The sequence below is a fragment of the Bubalus bubalis genome, chromosome 12, assembly GCF_019923935.1.
Source record: "Bubalus bubalis isolate 160015118507 breed Murrah chromosome 12, NDDB_SH_1, whole genome shotgun sequence".
Classification (NCBI taxonomy): domain Eukaryota; kingdom Metazoa; phylum Chordata; class Mammalia; order Artiodactyla; family Bovidae; genus Bubalus; species Bubalus bubalis.
Window position 1 is genome coordinate 37,194,392 of NC_059168.1, and position 14,998 is coordinate 37,209,389.

The 14,998-nt window shown below is 50.3% G+C and overlaps 1 protein-coding gene across 8 annotated transcripts in view; it reads left to right on the forward strand.

The window, feature by feature from the left end:
• Nucleotides 1–14,998, forward strand: part of EML6 (EMAP like 6) — a 288,870-nt gene that overhangs the window by 269,793 nt on the left and 4,079 nt on the right. For 5 of the 8 annotated variants that reach the window (XM_025261030.3, XM_044925913.2, XM_025261033.3 and 2 more), the window contains 10 exons: nucleotides 1,515–1,644; nucleotides 3,437–3,535; nucleotides 4,550–4,723; nucleotides 6,366–6,574; nucleotides 7,391–7,548; nucleotides 8,188–8,302; nucleotides 9,915–10,103; nucleotides 12,092–12,264; nucleotides 12,678–12,840; nucleotides 14,400–14,503. In XM_025261030.3, coding sequence (XP_025116815.2) covers nucleotides 1,515–1,644; nucleotides 3,437–3,535; nucleotides 4,550–4,723; nucleotides 6,366–6,574; nucleotides 7,391–7,548; nucleotides 8,188–8,302; nucleotides 9,915–10,103; nucleotides 12,092–12,264; nucleotides 12,678–12,840; nucleotides 14,400–14,503 — 1,514 coding nt within the window. Of the gene's footprint in view, nucleotides 1–1,514; nucleotides 1,645–3,436; nucleotides 3,536–4,549; nucleotides 4,724–6,365; nucleotides 6,575–7,390; nucleotides 7,549–8,187; nucleotides 8,303–9,914; nucleotides 10,104–12,091; nucleotides 12,265–12,677; nucleotides 12,841–14,139; nucleotides 14,504–14,998 lie in introns of those variants that run through there. The other 3 variants (XR_006543337.2, XR_006543336.2, XM_044925915.2) reach the window with 3 other exon arrangements.

The following is a 14,998-nucleotide window of genomic DNA, read 5'->3' on the forward strand; positions in this document are numbered from 1 at the left end:
GCTCTAAATTCCTGGGGGAAACTATCTGATTGGCCCAGCTTGAGACAGTTGCCCACGGGACTGGGGATCACATATTACACACATGGTTTCTGGGAAGCACATGGTGAGGGGAGAGACTTGGGGTGGGGAGCTGCTAAGGAGGAAAAGAACTTTCCAGGTGAGAGACTTAAAAAAAAAAAGAGAGAGTCATATAAATAGGAAAGCTCCTGATACATGGGCTAAATGGTTGTATCAGCTTGACGAAAGGTCATGGGAGATTGTGAGAGCAGGGCTTAATTGTGCCAACTTAAGGAGTTTGGACTTTATGCCATAGGTAGTGAAACTCAGTGCATGTTTTTGAGTAGGGACGTGTTGTGGTATTTTAAAATTAATCTGATGTTTGTAACTGGCAAGCTTTGGAGAGAGAAAAGGCTAGACTCAGGGAACCTAGAGGAAAGGGACCCACATCTTGTTAATCTTGAATCAGTCCCCACATCCCACTCCAACCAGCACAGTGCCCAGGACAGGAGAGCTGCCAGCAATGACAGCCAAGCCATCAAGTTGAATTAAGAACAGGTCTGATCTGAACCAGTCACTGCTCTTTGTCCTAGAAGACGAGACAGGAAGAAGAGAAAGACTGTAGGGGGCAAAAGAAGGCAAATGGTATAGAAACTGTGTAGGGCAAGCACCCAGCAACAGAATGAGCATGGCATTCGCCTCAGTGTTCCGCTTTGCAGTCCCCACTGCATCCAGGGGATCAGAGCAAAGAGCCCTGAGCCACCCCTCAGCTCACCTCCGAGAGTGCCCACCAAGTCACAGATGTGCAACTTCGGGGCAACCTTAACTGGGCATCCCTTCGATAGGCTTTGCCTCACCTGAGAAGCAGGGAAGCAAATCCAGGTTTGTTTAGGAAGTTAGTTGTTCAGTCGTGTCTGACTCTTTGCAACCCCATGGACTGTGGCCCGCCAGGCTCCTCTGTCCATGGGATTCTCCAGGCAAGAATGCTGGAGTGGATTGCCATTCCCTTCTCCAGAGGATCTTCCTGACCCAGGGATCAAACCCAGGCCTCCTGCACTGCAGGCAGATCGCTTTCCATCTGAGCCATTAGTCGTAGTGTTAGTCACTCAGTCATGTCCGACCCTTTGCGACCCCATGGACCGTGGCCCACCAGGCTCCTCTGTCCATGGGATTCTCTTAAGGCAAGAATGCTGGAGTGGATTGCCATTCCCTTCTCCGGAGGATCTTGCTGACTCAGGGATCAAACCCGGGTCTTCATTGCAGGCAGATTCTTTACCGTCTGAGCTATAGGGAAGATCCTATCTGAGCCACTAGGGAAGCCTTATTTAGAAAACTCATTGTAATTCTATGTGTGAGGCTGCCCCCCAGCATCTTGGGGAGCTAAAGAAAGGGCTGCCCTGTGTCCCCAGCTGGCCGAGGAGTGAGTGGTTCCTGTGCTGAGTGGCCGTCCCCACGGCGCGGGTTTGTTCCTCTGCTCGTCCTTCCCCTAAGGGCCCTCTCATCTTGTGTGGGAGCAGGAGCTGGCTCTCGACCACGTGTTTGGCTACAGAGGCTTTGACTGTCGCAACAACCTGCATTACCTGAATGACGGTGCCGACATCATCTTCCATACGGCCGCGGCCGGCGTCGTTCAGAACCTCTCCACAGGTAAACGGGTCGGGAGAAACCACTGTCTGAACAGATGTTTATCTTAGCCCTTTGTGCACTTTCCCACTGGTTATATGCCCCGTAGCTTAAACTTGCTCTACCCTTCAGAGCCATTCCACTCCATTCCAGACTGGTGCCCTTCAGTCCTGGAAGATGCTCATGTTCACAGTCAGACCCGATTTCTCCCTGCCTCTCACCCAGCTGCATCTCATCTCAGCCCCTGGCAGGGAGGTGGTGCTTCCTTCAGCTCCACGGAGGCTGAGAGTGATGGAGGGAAGCCAAAAAGAGGGTGTGGAGAGCAGAGAAGGCTTTATAGACAGTAACCCACAACCAAGCAAGGGGGAGAGGGGTGGTTTTCTCATTGATTTCTGCTGCTGCTAAGTCACTTCAGTCGTGTCCGACTCTGTGCGACCCCATGGACTGCAGCCCACCAGGCTTCTCCGTCCATGGTATTCTCCAGGCAAGAACACTGGAGTGGGTTGCCATTTCCTTCTCCAATGCATGAAAGTGGAAAGTGAAAGTGAAGTCGCTCAGTCGTGTCTGACTCCTAGCGACCCCATGGACTGCAGCCTACCAGGCTCCTCCATCCATGGGATTTTCCAGGCAACAGTACTGGAGTGGGGTGCCATTGCCTTCTCCCATTAATTTCTAAGTCACCAAATTTTTTAGCAGCTCAGATTTTCAAGTTTTGCCTGTTTCAAATATTTAACCAGATTTACAAGGAGAATGAGAACTATGAAATAATTAACAAAAATTCCTTAAATTTCCCTTAATTATAGAATTTAACTATAAATTTAAAACTCATTTTTAAAAGAAACAACTGAAGCAAAAAGAATCACTCAGAAATTAAGAGACACCCTTATCTTTACCACAAGATTTAAATATGGGAATATGTTGCCTTTATTTGCTTTATATCTTAAACTTTTTTCCCCTCTCAAATTTTTACGCTCCTTCATAATTCTGTGTAGTTTATGCATAGATTTTTTTTTTTAAGATAGTAAAATCACTGGGCACATAAAGATTTGTCTTTTGAGGGGAGGACCTTGGAATTTCTTGTTTTTCTCAGTCTTCTAGCCACATGTTACCAGGTTAGTAGCAAAGTGCTGTTTCCTTGTATTCAATGCCATCACTCACCTCTCAGTTCCTGTGCGTTTACAGTGGCCACTTGGGCAGTCAAGTCAGCAAACCGTTTGCTGCAATGGATGATAAAGCCTTTCTTATCCTTTCTTCCACTTGGAACATATGTTGACTTAGGGCTTTAAGGGATAAAACCATCACCCTTGCCATCCAAGTACCCAGTAGGTTGGCACTTTGATAGATAAAGATAATTAAAAGGGATTTCCCAAGCATTTTCCTAGTGTAGTTTTCCCTTTCTGATGAGTAAGTGGTGCCGTTTTGGTCAGTAAAGCACTGTCTCCAGCACCCCACCACTCTGCTCAGAGGAAGACAGTGAGAAGCTGTGGGTCCTGGGCCATGGGAGGAGGAAACTTTCTGGACCCTGGAAACCTCTGCACTTGGACTGCACTCTGGCTGCACCCAGGATGCGGGAGGATTGAAGGGAGCTTGTGTGTTAGATCTGGATTAGATCACAGGCACTAGCTCTCCTAATCTTGGGACAGAATGTGTCCAGGTGACAAAGCATCTCCCACTCCCCAGGGACAATTCTGTAAGTGAGAACTGGGCGCTGTTAGCGCTCACTTCCACAGGGCGTTTGCCAAGACTCCTCACTGAGCTTTGGGTCTACCCTGAGCGCTCGCCCGTGCCCCTGCCCACCCTGCCCTGTCTCCCCTAGGGAGCCAGAGCTTCTACCTGGAGCACACGGACGACATCCTCTGCCTGACGGTGAACCAGCACCCCAAGTACAGGAACGTGGTGGCCACCAGCCAGATAGGTAGGAGGGGCCTGCCGGTGCCGAGTCGCGCTCCTCTGAGCGGAGACATTGCTTTATTGATTTATCGGCAGCTACTGGGGCGGCAGTGGGGGCGGGGAAGGGGTCACTGATATCCACCCTTTCTTGATGTCGGTGTTGAGTTTTTGAGCCCTGATTGTGTTGTCTGAGTTGACACATCCAGTGCTGCTGACTCCAAGGGACAGTTAAGTCAGACCAGAGACTCAGTATCCAAATAAACGACCCCCAGCCCTGGGGCTGCGAGAATAGTTTTTCAGAGCCCAGGTTCAAATGACGGGCCCTGGAGGTTGTGCTTGGCGAGGGTGGATTCCGATGTGTGTGCCTGACTCTCCTTACCCTAGGAAACTGCCAGTGACAAATGTGAACTGATGCACATTTGTGATGAGTGGTTGTTGCTGCTTTTGTTTTTAACTTTGTCATTTCAAGGGCAGTTTTTACAAACATATCTTGCTGCTTGTTTTCATTGAACCCATGCCCATTTTTTTAATTTAATTTGGAACTTTGATGCTGGTGTTAAGTGCTTCACTCTTAGAAACATGACTTATTTCAGCTATTGTTTTCCCTTGACGCTTCCTCATTGCCATTGCTCACCCCATGCAGGTGATATTGCGGAGACCCCAGGTAAGGCAGTTTCCTCCGTGAGTAGTTTAAATCTGCACAGCAAAATCATGTCAATTTACCATGTTTGCTGATTGTATCTGGCTGAGTCGCAGATACAATCATTGACCTCACCGATTTCCTTTGTATCAACTCCACCTCGAGTGTGTGTGTTGGATGTGGACGTAAACACCCTTAGGTCTCTGCCTCTGAAAGCACAGCAGGCAAGTGTTTCCCCTTATCTCTCACCCCCGACCAGGCCAAGCCCTGGGTCTCTTAGCCTCTTAGTCTCTGTGACACCCCTGAGCACTTGTCATAGAAGCTTTTAGGTGGGCGTCGGTGCCGCCCGCGCTCTGCCGATCTCCAACCTCAGCTCTTCGTCCTGCCTCCCACACTCAGGGACGACACCTTCCATCCACGTGTGGGACGCCATGACCAAGCACACCGTGTCCATGCTGCGGTGCTTCCACTCGAAGGGCGTGAACTACATCAACTTCAGCGCCACCGGGAAGCTGCTGGTGTCAGTGGGTGTGGACCCCGAGCACACCATCACCGTCTGGCGCTGGCAGGAGGGTAAGGGGAGCGGGCTTTCTGTCCCCCTGTGGGGCTCGCTCGTGGCGTGGGCTGGGCTCCAGCCTAGATCTGCCTCACTCCACAGCCCGCCGTCAGCACTGCTCCACACCAGCCTGTGGAGTCCTGGAGAGGCTGCTGGTCAGTTGCTGCTGTATCCTGAACCCTGTGGCCCCCGGAGTCCTGGGCTGGGCAGTGAAGGGTCTTTGGGAAAGTGGCCCAGGGCTGACTGCCTTCCTCCTCAGGCAACAGCCAGCACCCTCCACTACTTCTGTCCTAATCACCTTCCTATACAAGCTTCCCAGTCTGTCTGGTGACCCTTGGATCCTGCTGCGGCTTTGGTACCCTCGTTGTCTTATTACAGGAAATGGGATGGGGTTTTACCACCATCGTCTCAGAAACACTTTTTTTTAAACATTTTTGAAATGGGGATTCACCTTATAATTGAGGTTTATATTTAATGGAACAAGATTTCTTTCTTGTCCTCCCCCAATACACGTGCACACACAGGCTGCTACTAAATTTACAGTCTTCTTTGAATCAAAATTAGGCAATCTTTTGGGTATATTCTCTCAGTTGGCAAAAGCAGATCCAATTAGTTAAGACATTAATGAGGTCCATCTCCAGCCCGGCCGCCTGTATCTGGGGCATGCTCAGCCAGGCACGCACAGAGGTGACACTTCTCCAGCCAGGACTGCAAGAGTCCCATGATCTCAGCATCTTCCCATGGCAGGGCCATGAGAGGGGACAGTAAATGAGCCCAGCAGGAGGGAAGTTCCACTCCCCTCCATCTGAAGAAAAGAGGCTGGGGATCTGCAGATATTTATGATGAGACTTGTCATGTTCCCTCCATTTCTCATGTTCTTGTTCATCAGTGTCTTGTGTCCAAATGGCCCCATAGTCTGTATCCCTGGGATGCAGGTCATTGCCTGTGATGACACATGATCAGCTGATTAAGCAGACTCAGCCCCACAGAGGAGAAACACGGCGTCTTCACTGATAGACTTTTAGTGCCTTAGAGCTGGAAGGACTTAGAGAAGCCTTCCTGCCCGGTCAGGATCCACCCCGTGGACAGATCCTCCAACGCATTCCTCGCAGGCTTCTTTCCATTTTCTGCTCAAATGCTGTCACATATACAGCCAGCATCACCTCCTCAGACAGCCCACCAACTGTTGAAAGCCCTTTCTTAGGCGAGGGTATAACTTGCTTCATAAAGCCTTTCTGCTATGGCACTAACTGTGTTCTCTGCAGTAGCCAAGAACACGTCTGATCCTCATTCATTAGAAGAAGGTCATATCAACCCTGTACACAGTATCATCCTTTTTGGCTCAGGCTCACTCTCCCAACGTCCTGTCTGTTCTTCTGGGCAGTACCTGCTCTGGCCCTGCCACGGTGTAGTTCTTAGCCTTCCTCATGGTCTCCTAGGGCCCCTTCTGCCCTCCAAGAGCCAGGACTTTTAAACAAGTTCCCAGGATAAAGAGAAGACTTCTCTCTGGTAGTTTTCTCCCATTGTCTTTGTTGGAAGCAGTACAAGATCTGTATAGAAGGGTTCTGAGCCAGTGATAGGATCTAACAGCTGACACCAACCACCAAGGCTTCTGAGCTGAGCATAGCCCAGCCTCACCTGACTCTCTCACCCTCACAGGTGCCAAGGTTGCCAGCCGAGGGGGCCACCTGGAGCGCATATTCGTGGTGGAATTTCGCCCTGACTCAGACACGCAGTTTGTGTCGGTTGGGGTCAAACACATGAAGTTCTGGACCCTGGCAGGCAGCGCCCTGCTTTACAAGAAAGGGGTCATTGGGTCTATGGAGGCCGCCAAGATGCAGACGATGCTGTCCGTGGCCTTCGGTGCTGTGAGTTCCGGCAGAAGCTTCCTGAGAGGGAAGCCTGGACCCCTGGGCACGGGCATGGGGTGGGCGGGTATATGCTAAAAGCTATGAACAACAGGAAAGCCATTTCCACGGGCTCTCCTTCATTGGACTATTTGCAAGCACTGTTTTGTTTCCTTAGCATAAGTTGACTATATCATTCTCCTCAAAATGTTAATTAGAAAAAAGCAGAACCCCCACCCAGGGCTGGAGGTTCATTATTCCAGAGACACACTGACTTGCAAGCCCATTGTGTTGAGCTCGATAGATGCAGAGGCTGAGGGACATTTCCATCACCAGACTGCATCCCTGCCCCCTGCCCTCTCATGCCACAAGTCCCCTAATGACCCCCTTGCACAGGCTGTGGGTGGCTCTCGGGCAACAGGAGCTGCCCAGGGATGTTCTGGAACACAGCCAACTCTTGGTCCTCCCAGTGTGGGTTTACCTGGCCAGGGAGATGAGCCCAGGAGAGTCTGCTGGGAGGCTGGGGTCCCGCCTGGCTCTGCAGTCACTGGGGGCTGCTCCCAGAGTGGAAGTGCATTTAAAAGCAGAGCTGTGCTTAATGGGGAATCAACCGTCCCCAGAGCCAACTCATGAGAGTGAATTGCAGAGCTGGGTGATTTCCTTACCATGTGCTCTTTGTAGGATTCTCTTTCCTTCCCCTGATACAGAAGGTTGATCTAAGCTGTGCACACACTTCTCTGGCTCCTGTTTCTTGGCACTAGAGCAGGTGGCTGGGAGGGGGCCCTCTTGAGAACCGCGGCCAGTGTCCTGGTGTGGAGGGTGTCCCTCTGTTGACAGAACAACCTCACTTTCACGGGTGCCATCAATGGTGACGTCTATGTGTGGAAGGACCACTTCCTCGTCCGGCTGGTGGCCAAGGCTCACACAGGCCCCGTCTTCACCATGTACACGACCCTTCGGGACGGGCTCATCGTGACTGGCGGGAAAGAGCGGCCGTAAGCCGGAGCTCCTCTGGGAACAGCTGGTCTTTTGTGATTGTCTTGGGAGAAACGGATAGAAGCATCTCCAACTTGGAGAAAATGCAGAGTTTCACTCTCTTGTTTCTTCTGCATCATGGAGATGAGTCTGCCATCTCTCCAAGAGGGCCCTGGGTCAGAACCTTCAGAAGTGAGGCTCAGAGAGGCGGAGTCCTATAGCTTAACAATGAACAGATGCTTTTGAATAGCCCCGGTGACTCTGCTGTCCATCAAGTGTTACTGCTGGTAGCTCTTCTGGAGGGGGCAGGAGTGGCGAGATGAGGGGACAGATGTCCAGTGGGGACTGCGACCCGTGAAGGCCAAGTACTCCTCTTCATTGTCCAATCTAATGAAAGCACAGTTTGATTTTTTTAGATTGGGATTCTCTTTCCTCTTACGATGGTAGCATTTGACAGCAGTCTAGGAAATCTGCAAGCTCAAGGGGTTCTGATGGCTCATCAGCAGGGTCTATGAAAGGGGCCACCCCAAGGGGTTGTCCTGCTGGGCCCTGGGATGTGGGGCCAGGACCTTGAGGAGATGGCGGTGGGGAGGGGGAGTGGAGGGTCCTGAGTGGTCTTCAGACGAGGGCTGACCTGCCAAGTTCTTGATCTTTCTCAGGACCAAAGAAGGAGGTGCTGTGAAACTGTGGGACCAGGAGATGAAGCGCTGCCGGGCCTTCCAGCTGGAGACGGGGCAGCTGGTGGAGTGTGTGCGCTCCGTGTGCCGTGGCAAAGTGAGCGGGCAAGCCAGCCTTTCCCCAGCCACACATTTGCCCTGTACTGGGGGGTGGTCGAGTCCTGAGAACAAGGCTCCCGGGTGTGACTTAGACTGCGGAGGGAGGCAGCTTAGCAGAGTGGGACAGACAGGGATGCAGAGTGTGGCTCACCCAGGAGAAGTGGCTGTGTGACCTTTGCTCTGTTACTTAGACTTTCTGTGTCCAGCTCATGGTGGTTGTGAGGATTGCATGAATCATCAGTGCCCAGGACTTTTCATTATGCCTGGCACATGGTCACAGTCAGTAGATGTCAGCTGCTATTGTTATAGACACAGGGATATTAGGTAGTTTGCCCAGGCCCAGGGGTGCACAGCCAGGATGGGGAAAGCCAAGGACCACCACACTAAGGCATTTGGTCAGATGCTTCGCTAAATATCACACACAGCTGTGGAGTTTGGGTTTTGTTTTTTTAAATATGGATATCCAGGCTCTTGCCCAGTGTGCCAAATCAGAATCTCAGGGATAGGGCCTTGGCTTTGATATGTGTGTTCTTTTTTCCTTTCCTTCTTCTTTTTTTTTTTAATTCCCTAGGAGATTCTAAAGCACTTGAAGTCTCCTGACCTCTGTTTAATACCTTGTATTTATATGTTGGATTTGGTATCAGTCTACAAACTTGCTTTCTAGACGCTCTCCATTAAAAAGGCAAACCTGAGTCTACGTAATTGTAAACTGGGAATTTGGGGTTTAAATAGATACACGATAGTCATCCGGAACGGAAGGGTAATTAGATGAAGGCAGAATGACGTCTAGAACCTAGAAGTCATCAGGAGATGGATTTTGTTCAGTTTGAGGAAGAGCTGAGGAAGAGTTTGGGCTGTGCTAGGGCAGAAATTGGCTGCCCTGCTCTGCAGTGAGCTCAAAGGCACTGGAACATTCCAGCAGAGACGAGAGGATGGGGGGCTTTGGGGGACTTCTTCCCAAGGGGCTGGAGGGAGAAAAGGCCTGGTTGGGGGTCGGGGGGGCGTGTCACTTAAGGATGGCGAATTTGTTGTTAGAAACAAGGCACTTCCTGGCTCTTGCTGTTTTAGTACCAGTGCCAGCGAATGCACTTTCCCAAGTTGCTCTGATAGTGTTTTTTTATTATTATTATTTTATATTGTGACAAAATCTAGAGAACATAAAATTTACCATTTAGCCGTTTTGCAGCATACAGTTCATTGGTATCAGATACAGTCACACTGTTACGCAGCCAGCAGCACCATCCCTGCATACAGTTCATTGGTATCAGATACAGTCTCACTGTTACGCAGCCAGCAGCACCATCCCTGCATACAGTTCATTGGTATCAGATACAGTCTCACTGTTACGCAGCCAGCAGCACCATCCCTGCATACAGTTCATTGGTATCAGATACAGTCTCACTGTTACGCAGCCAGCAGCACCATCCCTCCTCGGGACATTTCTCATCCTGTACACCAGAAGCTCCGCATCTATGAAATAATGACTGCCCTACCCAGCCCCTGGCAACCATCATTCGACCTCCTGTCTCCATGCATTTGACTCATCTAGGAATTTCGTATGAGTGGGATCCTACAGTGTTTTTCTTCTAATAGTGTTTTGATTACAACAGGGAAAAATTTTAGTGGGAACCAAGGATGGAGAAATCATTGAAGTTGGTGAAAAAAATGCTGCTTCCAACATCTTGATTGATGGACACATGGAAGGGGAGATCTGGGGCCTGGCCACACACCCCTCCAAGGACATCTTCATCTCGGCCAGCAATGATGGCACAGCCCGCATCTGGGACCTGGCTGACAAGGTGAGGCGCAGACCCTGCCTGGGCAGAGATGCCCCAAGTGCGGGTGGCTGACAAGGTGAGGCGCAGACCCTGCCTGGGCTCGGAGGCCCCAAGTGGGGGTGGCTGACAAGGTGAGGCGCAGACCCTGCCTGGGCTCGGATGCCCCAAGTGCGGGTGGCTGACAAGGTGAAGGGCAGAGCCCTGCCTGGGCTCGGACGCCCCAAGTGCAGGTGGCTGACAAGGTGAAGGGCAGACCCTGCCTGGGCTCGGAGGCCCCAAGTCGGGGGAGGGCAGGTCCGGCCAGTCAGAGATGGGGGACGGGGTTGGGTAGGAGCTCAGCCACAGCGTAGCAGCTAAGTTAGACTCATAGTAAAGAGAAGTCCCGTTCACACTCACCCATTCTGTGTATATCTATTAGCTATATGCTTCTATGAATATTTATAGTACAGGAATAATCTCACTGAGAATGCTTTATTCTCTTGTCACAAAAAAACCCATGAAACTAAAACACAAAGAGAGAAATCATGTCTTCCCCTAATGGGGAAGAGAAAAAAATGATTTAAAATGTCAGATGTTCCCAAGTGGAACATTTCAATCAAAATTCCAAAAAAGTTACTTTTAGAGTTTGGAAAAAAATTTTTAAATACAAAAAATTTCCAAAAACAGATCCATCTGGAGTAAAAATGTAAAATAGCAGAGAATAATCAGGAGTAGGGGAAGAAAAACTGATGTTTACCAAGCCTCAGCTGATAGTAAAAAAGTACTTATGTTCTAATAATTAAAATACTTGGTTTCATTACAAAATGGCTTGTAAATATTTCAGTCATATTTTCAGTGTCAGGATCATGGAACAGACTTGGAGAAGCCCAAGCTCAGTGTGGTTGTCATACTCAAGTTGAAAGTGAAAAGAAAGTAAAAGTGCAAGTCACTCAGTTGTGTCCAACTCTTTGTGACCCCATGGACTTTACAGTCCATGGAATTCTCCAGGCCAGAATATTAGAGTGGGTAGCCTTTCCCTTCTCCAGGGGATTTTCCCAACCCAGGGGTTGAACTGAGGTCTCCCACATTGCAGGCGGATTCTTTACCAGCTGAGCCACAAGGGAAGCCCAAGAATACTGGAGTGGGTAGCCTATCCCTTCTCCAGGGGATCTTCCTGACCCAGGAATCAAACTGGGGTCTCCTGCATTGCAGGTGGATTCTTTACCAACTGAGCTATTAGGGAATCCCCATACTCAAGTTAGTTTGTGATTATTGATTATGTTTATTAACACCCACTACATACCAAGTGTTTCATAAATACCATCACTAATGCTTACAACAACTTTGCAAGACCAATATTAGTATCACTTCTCTACACATGGGGCTTCCCCGATGGCTCAGCAGGTAAAGAACCTGCCTGCCAATGCAGGAGACAACAGGAGATGCAGGTTCAATCCCTGGGTCAGGAAGATCCCCTGGAGGAGGAAATGGCAACTCACTCCAGTATTCTTGCCTGGAGAATTCCATGGACAGAGGAGCCTGGCAGGCTATAGTCCATGGATCACAAAGAGTTAGACATGACTGAGCACGCCACACACACACACACACACACACACGAAAACAGAGGAGCAACTTACCCAAAACACACCCAGCAAGGGACAGAGCCAGGATCTGGGATCTGAACTGACACACGCTGAAGCTCAAACTCTTTCCCCTGAACAAGAGGTCAGCAAGCTGCAGCCCAAGGATGAAGTCTGCCTGCTGCCTGCTTCTGCAGTTAGCTGCGCTTTAGTGTTTATATCAGCGCCCATGGCTGCTTTCGTGCTTCAATGGCAGAGCCAACTGTTTACTATCAGACCATTCACAGAGAAAGTTCACCAACCTCTGCTTAAACCACAGTCTCCCCAACTGCTCAGTCAAAACACACTGCCCGCCTCGGAGCCTCCCTAGAGGTGACCTGGGTGCAGGATTTCCCCTGGAGACTAGCTGAGGTGGCCAAGAGCTCAGGGTATTACGTTGTGTCCATGTAGAAGCTGCTAAACAAGGTGAGCCTGGGCCACGCGGCCCAGTGTGCAGCCTACAGCCCAGACGGGGAGATGGTGGCCATTGGCATGAAGAATGGAGAGTTTGTTGTCTTGTTGGTGAACAGCCTGAAAGTTTGGGGGAAGAAGAGAGACCGGAAATCTGCTATCCAAGATATCAGGTACATAGCAAGTGGTCTGGGCAGGGAGGAGAAAGGCAGGCATTCATTCTGGCTCCCCATGGTTCCTGTTCCAGGAGGCGGGGAGGAAGAACTCACATATGAGAGGGTCCCTTCCAGTAAGCCAGCTCTGGTAGGAGATCCTCTCACACGTTAGTTCTCAGACACATCTTTGCTGATTCCCACAAGTGTGGTAAAAACTTCTTGTGAAGAGCCTTCTACAGAAGGCTGCACACACCCATTTTCTTTCTTCCTCGGGGGGTTCGATCCAGAGAAGCGGTCAAATTCCTTAGACTGTTGGAGAAGCTACCCAACCTGACCTTGAGCTTGGGAAGTCCATCCCAGAGCAGACCTCATGCCTGACTGGCCCCAGGCAGCCCTCCTCACAGACCGTGCTCTTGAATTGCCTTTTCTAGAATCAGCCCAGACAGCAGATTCTTAGCCGTTGGTTCTTCTGAACACACAGTTGACTTCTATGACCTCACTCAGGGCACAAGTTTGAACCGCATCGGCTACTGCAAAGATATCCCCAGCTTCGTCATTCAGATGGATTTTTCTGCAGATGGCAAGTACATCCAGGTGTGCTTCGGCTTTACTGAGAATAGTATAACCCTTGATATATTATAAAGTATATGTAGTATAACAGGGGTAACCATTGATAATAGTATTACTCACAACAGCTTAGGTGAAACCAGGGCTGAGTGTTCGCCAGGCAGTGTGTACACAGGAACCCCTTAAGGACGTTGCTTTTCCTATTTTATACCTGAACAAACAAAGGCTTAAGAATTTAAGAAAGTCAAATAGAATGAAAAAGAGTAGTTATTATTTAGTAGGAAAGCAGGAAACAAGCCCTAATCATCTTGAGCTTCTCACCACCGCCCCTTCAAAGCTTCCTAATTCCTAGTTCTCAGGGCCGCACCGAAGCCTGTTGCCTCTTATACTTCTTCATCTCAATTCCAAATCTCATGGGTAGTGTGGCCCCTCCACCCCTGGGACCAACTCCAGACCATGACCCTGGAGTGAAGGCCCTGGGCAAGGGATCAAGAGGGGTTCCACTCGTGGCCCTGAGAATAGAACAATGATGTCTCCAGCGCTTTGAACAAATATTATGCATTTGTGAACTGGCCAGGAATCAGGTAGTCATTTTGAAAGGAGAAAAGAACACATTCATTTGTCAAGTGTGAACTGAATCAGGTGCTACATTAGACTTCTAGGTGGAGGAAACGGGCCTGATCCCTGCTCTCCGGGAGCTTGCCTTGTGGACAAGAGGAGCATTAAACTCATCACACCAGTGTACCCATAATTATAAATTTTGTTTATGTGCTGAGACGGAAAAGCACAGTGCCCTGTGGGAGCGTTTAACACACACTGAGTTTAGATTGACTTCCCCTCCCAGAGGTGCTGTTCACACTGAGGTCTGCAGGGTGTGCAGGGGTCAGCCAACCAAGACAGTGGAATGTGGTTCCAGGCGTTCCGCGTGAAAAACCAAATGTGGGAAAGATCGCAGCTCGTTCCTGAACAGCAAGGAAATCGGGGTGGCTGGGCCAGCACCGCAGGGGAACAGGGGGCTGGAGATGGAGGCAGCAGCCATGTGCTGGAAAACGATTGGTTTCCTCTAGAAGGTTCCCAGAGAAGCCAGGATCAGGTCCTAGATACTTTAGAGATCATCTACATTGGCTGTTGTCCATGAGAAACCTTGCTTCAGTTCTTTACTGAAGGACCTCGCTTCCCTGAGAACAGGGATCCCCAAGTCTGAGCAAGTACCAGCATCCCCTGGAGGCTTTATTAAAATGACTGCTGGGCCCCACCCTCTCCAGGGTATCTGATGGGGGGTAGGGGGTGGGGGTCCAAGAGCACACATTTCTAACAAATTTCCAGATGCTGCTTCTGCTGGTGGAGAACCACAGTTGGCGAACCACTGCTTTAGAACTTTGGAAAATAGCAAGAAAATGGATGGCAAATGCCCTGCTTGTGTAGACTCGGCTGCAGGCTGACCACAGGCTATGCAGGCTGGAGCTGAACTTGGGTTTGGTGGAAAGGTCTGGGGATGTGGAGGCTGGGAAGCAGCACATGGGAAGGGGAGTCCTTTGGGCAGAAAAGAAAGAACATTGATGGGCGTGGCTGCCTCCCGTCTGCAGGTGTCCACAGGAGCCTACAAGCGCCAGGTACATGAAGTTCCCCTGGGGAAGCAGGTCACGGAAGCCGTGGTCATTGAGAAGATCACCTGGGCCTCCTGGACAAGGTGACTGCAGGAAAGGTCCCAAGGGAGACTACTCTTGTCCCAGCCTCAGCCTCAAGTTTGTGTGGGGCTGGGATCTGAAGCAGCTCAGAGACAGAGCTCTTTCCCTTGGGCGTAGGGGAAGGAAGCTTCTAGCTCCCAGATTGGGCCACAGGCTTTGATCTGACCTGGGCTTTTGAAATGCAAAGTCCCTCTTGATGTGTTCCACCCATCCCCAGCTCCACCCAACAAGTTCAAAGGGAAACCATCTCCCAGCTCTTGGCCAAGCCCTCTCCAGTACAGTGAGGCTTTCTCCAACCCCTGGGACGGGAGGGAGGGCTGGTCACCAGGTAGCAGGGTAAGCAGCAGGGCCCTGCCAAGTCAGAAGAGAGGAGACCACCAGCCTGGGAGCTTAAAGGAGCCCCCACTCTTCAACCAAACCCACACATACTCAGAAGCATTATGGGGAAGAGGGAGAGAACCAAAGATAGAGGGAACTTGTCTTTTGGGGTGAAAGGG